This window comes from Arachis ipaensis, chromosome B10 (genome assembly GCF_000816755.2).
Source record: "Arachis ipaensis cultivar K30076 chromosome B10, Araip1.1, whole genome shotgun sequence".
Taxonomy (NCBI): Eukaryota; Viridiplantae; Streptophyta; class Magnoliopsida; order Fabales; family Fabaceae; genus Arachis; species Arachis ipaensis.
In genome coordinates, this window is record NC_029794.2 from 7,925,758 (window position 1) to 7,936,451 (window position 10,694).

The 10,694-nt window shown below is 30.9% G+C and overlaps 1 protein-coding gene across 1 annotated transcript; it reads left to right on the plus strand.

Moving 5' to 3' along the window:
- Window positions 6,846-9,522, plus strand: LOC107620058. Its single transcript, XM_016322281.1, has 3 exons — window positions 6,846-8,717; window positions 8,886-9,118; window positions 9,222-9,522. Exons 1-3 carry the CDS (start codon window positions 6,846-6,848, stop codon window positions 9,520-9,522), a joined length of 2,406 nt encoding a protein of 801 aa, XP_016177767.1.

The following is a 10,694-nucleotide window of genomic DNA, read 5'->3' on the forward strand; positions in this document are numbered from 1 at the left end:
ATGCATCTTGGCCATGCTGCAATGTACTAACTATTATGATGTATTTTAGAAATAGGCATTCTAGAATAGGGCTTTTTCGGATGAATTTTGAGACAAAATTGAAATAAATTTTGAATAAATTAGAGACAAATCTTTTCTTTCAAATAAAATTGGGACGAATTTTTTTTGTCCCAAAAAGCCTTGTTGCTAATTTAAATTGTCTGAAATTTTGTCCGAAATTTTTTTCAGACGATTTTGTGACAGATTTCGAATAGGCATTTATCTGCTAGATTTCTAACTATTATGATGTATTTTAGACAAATTTCAGACAGATTAGTCAACATAAAAATAACGTATTTCAGACAAATTTCAAACATAAAAATATTAATTTTTAGACAAATTTCAAACAAAAAATATACTTTATTTCAGACAAATTTCTAACGAATTTAGTCAAATATAACAAATTTTTTTCAAACAAATTTTAGAAAAATCAAATATTTTTTTTAATAAATTTTAGACAAATTTAATTTAAAAGAATTTACGTATTTGAAACAAATTTCATACAAAATAATTTGCTATTTAATACATAAATATTTTAGAAAATAAATTATATTCGATCTGCTTTCTATATTAAGACCATCATAATCATTTTTTTCATATTACATCATCCAAATTATAAACACATAATAAAATCATGAAAAAGTTAATTACCATAAAAGAGTTAAAAAAATATTTATTATTAAAATACTTTTATCCATAAATGTAATCAAACTAAAATAAGAAAAAAATACTTAAACTAAAACAAAGAAAGCCTTTAAAAAGGTCAAATATCATGAATAAAATAAAATGTACTAACTAATTCACCTAAAAATTTCTTAATCTAAATCAGAAAAAATATATACTCCAAATATCAATCACTCATGTTATCATCACTAGAGCCTGTCCCAAGCTCATCTTCCGTAGGACCAGACAAGGTTGAAGGAAGTGGGAGATTCAAATTTTTATACAAAGCATGAATTGTCTTTTCAGTAGAACCAATTCTTTTCTGTTGAACTTTTAGTTGACGTCCTAGATCTTTTAACTTGTGCTCAGCATCTTTCAACTTAACCTTTTGCTCTTCATTGATCATTTCTTGCTCCTTTGCCTTTTCTTTCCACATGTGAAGTTCTTGCTCAATATTTAAATTGTCTTTGGATGTCTCTGAACAATTTCTGGAATCCAACTTTGAAGAGAGATCTAAACCAAAAGAACCTAAACCAAAAGCAGCTTTCTTTTTTCCCTTTGTCACAACTTCGTTCCAAACAGTATAATCATCTGGTATATCTAGGCCTTCCTTAGATGCCTCAACATCTCCCTCATTATCCAAGGATAAAGCTACTTAAGAAAGTTCTGTCTTTCGCTTTTTGAATTCACCCTACAAAATCAATTCATGTTAATCGCAACTAAATATGCCATGAACAAATACTAACATATAGTGAAAATTAGCAATTGAAAAAAACAAAAAGAAGAACAAATTAGTATCACATACAATGACTTTCTCAGATCTTTCATCAATCCAACTTTTATCTTTTTTGGTGTGGCATTTAGTATAAACCTCCTCTAGAGAAGGTTTTACTCCCGTAGCTTTCTCATATAATATAACAGTTTTAATCGATAGGAAAGAAAAAAGAATAAGAAAACATTGCACATAATAAAAACAAGACTAAAAATAAACTATTTTTATCTTACCATTCTGCGTGCATGTTCACCCATAGATATGGAACCACCAGTATGCATGGAACTTCCAGCATTTGATGCTCGATTAACAGTATTTGCTACTGACCAGTTCTTAAATTTCAAATCTGTAGCAAAATAATGTAATAGTTGACGCCAAACGGGTTCAGGAATATATTTTGGTACATGGTTAGGGTCTTTTGAATAATTGAGTCTCTCCAGATTCATCAACCCTCTTAATCGAGCACTCCCTTTAATCTAAAAAATTTGACAAATTCTTGCATTGTGTTGAGGTTCCCACATACATTTTTTCTATAAAAGAAAACAAACATATACATTGAATTATCCACTATGTATAATATCAAAATAACAAAAAAAAAATGATAATAAATGTTTACCTTAAATTCAGTAAACCACAAATCTCGCATTTACTCACTGGCATGTCTCCAGGAAGGGCAGAATTCTGAAAATTTGCTTTTAATGGCACTTGTTACATGACGAACAGCAGTACATGGATTAAACCTATAAGAAGTTTAAATAATGAGTAATTACACATGTATTCACAATAAAAACAATATAGAGAGAACGTTAAAACACAAAAGTGATTGTTGTACTTACTCATTGCCAAAAGGCACTATTTTCAAGAGCCCTTCTTGAGTGACAAGTTCACCTTCTTGAGCAAGAGATTCATCTTGATGATTTTCATCCGATGAGTGAGCATGATATAAATTTCGTTCATTATTAGGAGTATTATCAAATGACTGAGGTTGGATAGGTGAATAGTATGGTGATTCAGCTGGTGATGGTGATGGTGATGGTGTATGATCGGCATGGGAAGATAGTAAATTTCTCTTGAATTTTTGTGGTGGATGTGAAGAAGAGAGTGGTAATGCTGAAGGCTTTTTAGATACATGTGAAGGAACTGGAGCTCGTGATTTTGTAGGTTTAGGGTGTGAAAGCTTAGTTTTGTGTGCACTATTCACCTCCTTATTACCAAACTTTTGTACTTTAATTGACAAGTATTTTTTATTTTTTTTAGAACCTGACATCTAAAACAACAAAGATTTATAAGATTAGTAAGACATTGCAGTTAAATTTTAGTAACACGTACATCATCAAAAGAATTAAAATAATAACAATGTAAAATAATACTTAACTGCCAAAATAATCAATTAGGAGGTAAGATAAAGTGCTACTATGCTTTAGTAATAAACTACTAATATATATGTACACATGAGCATTTTAAGAAGTTCATAGTCATAATTGCAACACAGACATAATCAAACTAAATCCAACCAATAAACTATAATCACAATAATATCACCGACAATTATAATTCATAGTCAAAACCCAAAGTCAATTACATCAAATAATCACATAATACAACGTTGGGTGTTTTAGCATCAAAATTTTAGTCATAAATATCTTTTTACTCATTTCTTCATAAGAATACATGATTATGCCGCAGTCTTCACTAAAATATGTGTGCGTGTAGTTTGTTACTGACTCCCGCTTTTCTAAAAGAAGCCATACAAAGGATACAATCAAAAAGTAATTAGATGGAAATTGTTGGGGGAAGTATAAGTCTTCTTCCCTCTCTTCTCTTAAATTAGCAATGAAGAAAGGAAATTAACAATAAACAATGAAGAAAGAAAATTAACAATGAAGAAAGGAAATTTTTGATAAACAAAGCTGAGTAACAATCACTACTCACAAAAATTAGAACCTGGCAGTGGCAGAGCACGCACAGAGAGAAGAAGAAAACAAGGGCAATCCTACTAATTATTTATTATTTATTATTTATTGCCTATAAAAGCTTCTACAAGTAAAGACCACACTGAATCATTACTATAAAGAAAACAGCAAATTAAAGTCGCTAATTAGTTCCTTTATCCTTTTTCAAAATCATAAAATCTTAATGGATACAAGATTTATCATGCTAAACTTTTTAACAATCTTAATTGTTTCAAAGAAAGAAGGTACAATTTTAAGACTACTCTAACATGTTAACATTATATGAATTTTTAAACTTGTTATTTAGAAGAATGTTTAAGAAACAAGGATGCATTAAGATTGCTTATATACAAGGACTTTTTCTTATATTACTTTGTTCAACTTGCAGTATGATTGCTTAATGATGATCCAGGAATGAATTTGGGAACCAATAGTCATTGCTATCTTAATAGGAACCATAGCACATACAAAAGCCAACTACAATCATTATTTTCAGTTATTAATAATAACAATTTCTTTGTTATACAGTTTAACTAGCTTCTTGTAAGAATTAACAACAGCATATAATTTATAAATTACAGTGAAGAGCGTGCAAGCCTACGCATTAACCATTTCAAGAGCATTATCTTTTGAATCACGGTGCTTGTCTTCTACTGCTTTGTACTTAATACCAAGAAGCACAAACTAAGTAAAACACAAAGTTAAGAACACTCATCACAGTCAATAGCCAATAGAAGTAATTAAGGTTGTCTCTGTTAAAGTTATTACTTGCAAGCCACAAACTAAGTAAATCACTATTTTATATAATCATTTAAACACAATTTGATGAATGACACACAATCTACATATATGCATCTTCTCAATCTCAGTCTCAGCATATACACACATTGAATTGCTTGGTTACTCGCAAACAAAGATTGACAAATTATTGAAATTGACATTAAAAACAGAAAAATCATGCATAAATAAAAAGAAAAAAAAAGCACAAATCAAGCTGGTAGAGGACGCACAAAAATTAGCAACCAAATTAACAATGAACAATGCTACAACATATAAATCGAATGCAAAGCATCACATAGGCATTCAATAAAAAATGTGGTGTGCAATTCAGAAATTCAGCATAATCAAGCAATTTTCAACAGCATTCAACCCATAACAGCCATAATCCAACACTTGAAACTTCACAAAGATCTAATAAACTAATCCTAACCTATCTTAACCACTTAAATCCTCTAACAACATGCACATTCTAACTAACTAACTAATTAAAGAAAATAGACTGAAAAGCAGAGCAAAGAAAGAACCTGAGGTGATGACTAGGGTTCTTGAAGCAAAGACAGGGAAAAAGAACGCAGTGGTACTATGTTATTGCCACTGCTGGAGGTGCGGTGACAATGACGCCAAAAAGGAGGAGCTGGGCTGAGCTCCTAGTTGCAACGGACGCACAAAGAGAAGAGGAGGCACGAACAATCTAGCGAAGGGGCGGTGTTTGAGGCTGGCAGGGGCGCGAGTTCTGAGACCGTGGAGGCGAACACATGCAGGAGGCAGAGCGGTTGTTCGCAAGTGAAGGCTGGTACCTGGGAGTGCGATTGACGATGGTGGAGATGATCTGAGGTGCGAGATTGGAGGTTGGAGTGGTGGATGTCTAAGACCAGGAGGCAGAGCACGAGCGGCCTAGCACGAGCGGCAATGCACAGACAGAGGCAGAGCACGCAGAAGGAGAGCAAAGCACGAGCGGCAAATTCAGACCGGAGGCAGAGCACGCAGAAGGAGGGAGAAGGAGATGAAGAACTGACCATGAAACATCAAAAGATAGTTATGAGAAAAGGCTTGAGTTATGGGAAGGATATGAGAGGGAAGGCATTCATAAACTAAAATCCCCTAAAATTAAAAGGCGGTTTTGACAAAATTTTGATTTTTGGCGGTTTTGATAAAGTTTTGATTTTTAGCGCAAAGTAAATAATAAGTGACATTGAAATAACGAGGTATAGCAAATTTTTTAAAATTAAAATTATATCTAATTTTTAATATCAAATTAAAAAAGATAAAATTATAACAAAAATATATTCAATAAGTTATAGAATATTGATATCTAAAAGATAGATATTTTAAAAAAATTATATCTAATATTAAATTAAAATATTTAAATTAAATTATGCTCTTAAATCTTTGTTATATAATAATATGAAAAGATAAATATTTAGTAAAATTAATATTTGAAATTAAAAATTCTTTTTATATTAATAGATAAGATAGAGAAGATAAGATATCTGTCTCGAATTATATAAACAGGAGTCAGTCAGTTACATTCTTCATTTCACACATATACTTTATAAATCTATTCTAATTTGAGCGTCGGAGTATCCTTGTTAGGTACGTACCACCTCATCACTCCAGTCAGACAATATAACAACTATTTCGACTCACAAATCTCCAATCCATTTCACAACTCGTACCAGAGACTTCTAGATAAGTAATTTTTTATCCAATTTTTTTTACAGTGTTTATATAATTTTATATTAATGTGCTAAAGAGTTCTCTTGAAAAAATTATACAAAAATAATTTTTTTTTAATAATTATCATTATGTGATTTAAGATTCATTACTATGATTTTTTATTATTAAAAATTCTATTATTACTTTAAGATTAATTCTTTATTTTATTTATTTGTTTATTCTAAAACGCACGGAATAATAGTTCAGTTGCCCAATTTTTTGTGATAAATAATTATTGGCACTTCCTTATCAATAAGTTTGTACTTAATTTCCGCAAGTGCATAAAGTGGAATATATACATTGCTATTATCATGCTGTTTGGCCATCGTGGAAAAATGAAAGCAATAAGGCGCATAAAAAGAAGTAAGGACAAAATAATCTTCTAAGATCTAAAATCAGTACAAAGCAGCTACGATGGAATGAATATATTGGATTTAGGAATTCAATCAACTAAGTGTAGCAACTAGCAAGTCCCCAACTAATTAATTGCAGTTAGTGAAGGCTATAATTGTATATATCATGCCTTTTTGTTACCGTCAAAAACTATTCATATTTCATTTAATCTAATATTAAGAATATTATTGAGATAACTTTTTAGAAAAAAAGGAAATTTATATGTTAAAAATTAATTTTAGGGAATAAATCAATTTATTAACCGGATCGAAACACTAAATTATAAATTGGTTTTGCTAATATCATTGTCAATATTCTTTGTTAAGTTTTGATTTTTTATCAATTTTTAATTAATTTTCTTGTTTATAATATAAATATTTTTTTAAGAGTTTTTTTTATGTTCACTGATGTATATTTATCAAAATATAATATTATAATTTTGTAACATTAAATTAATTATACTCATAGTTGGTTATCTCATAAAAATATAATTTAATTAATCTAATTTTTAATATACTTTATATGTAGATATGGAAATTCTAGAACATCGAAAGTGGATGTACAATAGAAATTTCCCAAACCGAGGAGGATTACGACAAGAATTTGTCAATGGTGTTCGACATTTTATTGATACAGTTACAAAACAACCTCAATTTGTACTTGAAGGCAGTGTTATTAGATGTCCGTGCAACAAACATAAAAATACGATTTTCTCAACTCCGGATGAGGTTTCACTAGATTTATATAAATATGGTTTCATGCCAAGATACTGGTGTTGGGATTCACATGGAGAGAGTCCTTTGCATTTGAATGTAGATCAAGATAATCAAGAAGGTACATGTTCTTTTTCGCATGCTAATGTGCCAATAAAAAATTCGTATGAATCTATGGTGGTTGATGCTGTTGGATCAGAATTTATGAGTCAATTTGAAGAACACATGGAAGAGCCTCCGAATACAGAAGCTAAAATATTTTATGATTTATTACAGTCTGCTCAGCGCCCATTATTTGAGGGATGTATTGATCATTCAGAATTATCAATGGCAGTTAAAATGTTGAGTATAAAAGCTAAAGGAAATGTATCTCAACAAATCTTTGATGATTTCGTGAAAGCTATGAAAGAAGTGATGCCGAAGGATAACTTACTTGTTTCCAATTTTTATGAAGCAAAGAAGCTAGTATCGAAACTTGGCATGGAAAGCAATAAAATTGATTGTTGCATTAATGGTTGTATGCTGTATTACAATGAGGATGATATACCAAGAAAGGAATGTAAATTTTGTCATTCTCCAAGGTATAAGATAGGTAAAAAGGGTAAACAAGTCCCTTTGAAACGAATGCACTATTTACCGCTTATACCTCGTTTAAGAAGACTTTATGCTTCAATGAGCACAGCACCTCACATGCGATGGCATTTTGATCACGAGTTTAAAGGAGTTTTTGAGCATCCATCGGATTCAAAAGCATGGAATTATTTTGATAGAAAACATCCACAATTTTCTCAAGAACCACGCAATGTCAGACTAGGATTATCTGCTGATGGATTCACCCCTTTTGGTCAATCTGGTAAACAATATTCATGTTGGCCAATAATTATCACTCCTTATAACCTGCATCCTTCTATGTGCATGAAAACTCCTTACATGTTTTTATCCATGATTATCCCTGGTCCTCGTAATCCCAAAACTAGAATTGATGTATACCTGCAGCCCTTGATTGATGAGCTAAAACTACTATGGGAAGATGGAGTTTTAACTTATGATATTCATTCCAAGTCAAATTTTGTAATGCGAACTGCATTGTTGTGGACTATTAATGATTTTCCTGCATATGAAATGTTGTCTGGATGGATGACAACAGCCAGGCTAGCATGCCCATACTGTATGGAACGAAGAAAGGCATTCCAATTAAAAAATGGGGAAAAGCCATCATGGTTTGATTGCCACAGACAATTCTTGCCAGATAATCACATGTTTAGAAGAAACAAGGATGCATTCTATAAGAATAGAATTGAGAGATCAGAACCTCCGCCAAGATTGACTGGAGAGAAAATATGGGATATAGTTCAGAATTATGATAAGATAAGTGATGTTGAGCAACTTGAGATAGAAGGATATGGAAGTATGCATAATTGGACCAAAAGAAGCATATTTTGGGATTTGCCTTATTGGCGTCATAATTTAATCCGTCATAACCTTGATGTAATGCATATTGAGAAGAATGTATTTGATAATATATTTAATACTGTCATGGACATCAAAGAGAAGACTAAAGATAATGCAAAGGCTAGAATGGATCTGTCATTATACTGCAAGCGAAAAAGTTTAGAACTGTCAGAACAAAGTGGAGGTAAAATTATAAAACCCAAAGCAAATTACACATTTACCTTCCAGCAAAAGAGGGCAATATGTGAATGAGTGAAAGAGTTAAGGATGCCTGATGGATATGTTTCAAATTTAGGGAGATGTGTTGACATAAAAGAGGGCAAGTTATATGGAATGAAAAGTTATGATTGTCATATATTTATGGAACGTTTACTCCCAATCGCTTTTAGTTCATTGCCATAGCAGATATGGAAGCCAATAACAGAGTTAAGTCAATTTTTTCGAGATTTATGCTCAACATCGTTACGAGAAGATGTTCTCAATAAGCTTGAAGAAAATATTCCAATTGTGCTATGCAAGTTAGAACGTATTTTTCCTCCTGGATTTTTTGACTCAATGGAACATCTAGCTATTCATTTGCCATTTGAAGCATTGCTCGGTGGTCCTGAGCAATATAGATGGATGTATCCTTTTGAGAGGTACCTTAGTCACACCTCTATATTTATTCATAAATTTCTTTTTACTGTTTTATTAAGCCAATTATTTGTTATTTGATTTTTGTTATAAATTTTTTTATGACAGATTTCTTCATCATCTTAAGAAAAAGGTCAAGAACAAAGCACATGTTGAAGGATCTATCATTGAATCATATCTAATTGAGGAGATTTCTCACTTTTGCGAGTACTATTTTAGCCAAACTAGCATCGACACAAAGCAAAATGATGAGGGTGATGATTCATTGCAACCAACTTTGTCTATTTTTAATTTACCTGGTTGTTTGGCTGGTGAATGTAAAACTCGTTATTTAGATGACAAAGAATTCAGTGCAGCCATGAATCATATACTAATAAACTGTGATGAAATTAAGCCATATATTGAATGAGTATTTATCTTCCTATATGTATTCTTACTATTAATAATATTTTCTTATATTAATAATTTTAATTTATTTGAAATTCATGTACTATAGGATCTTTGTGAACTTCATACGACAAGATCATATTACTTTAAGTGATGAACAAATTGATCAATTTATTGAAGCGGATTTTACAAAATGGTTTAAAATTATGTAAGTCAACATGATATGATAGTCTTATTATACACACATTTTTTGGTAGATGACATATTATATTCTAACTTATTGGTTCTTATTTAAAACAGGTTCATGATCCTTTAAATAATGTGACAGATTCGAATATTCATTCCTTGGCATGGGTCATTTGAGAATTGTTAAATGTTGGCCCATCTACAAAGTCAATAGCTTCAAGTTTCACACAAGATCTCACTCAAGTGAAAAGTCAACTCAGAATTATGGAATATGTGTCAAAAGCACAGGTTATGGTGAATATGAAAATGATTTCTATGCCATCTTGATGAAATTATTCAAGTTGAGTATATTGGGCTACCACTAAAAAGAGTTGTACTATTTAAATGTGAATGGTTTGATCCCACGATTGGCAAAGGAACAAAGGTAAACAAAGAGTATGGAATCATACAGATTCAAAAGAATCGACGATATGGTAAATATGATCCGTTTATCATTGCACATAAAGCAATTCAAGTATATTTTGCACCTCATCCAATGAGCAACACTAAGGAAAAAGCAGGATGGTGGTTTGTATTCAAGACTAAAGCAAGGGGTGAAATTGAGATTGAAACAACAGAGGATTTTGCATATCAAGAAGATGACACAAATCAATCTAACAATCATATCTCAAATGATATTGACAATATTGTTGATTTACTGGATACCAATAGTACAAGATAATAATAATAATAATAATAATAATAATAATAATATTATTATTAAGCACAAATGCAATTAAAAAATAAGCATACAAACAAGACTAAATCACGAATAAGAACACATCTAAATCAATTATGAATCAGACAACATTATTAATATGAAAAAAATTTTACGATAATGATAATAATAATGATGATAACGATAACGAAAATGATATTATTATTAAGAAGAAGAAGAAGATGATGATGATGATGATGATGATGATGATGATGATGATGATGATGATGATGATGATGATGATGAGCCAC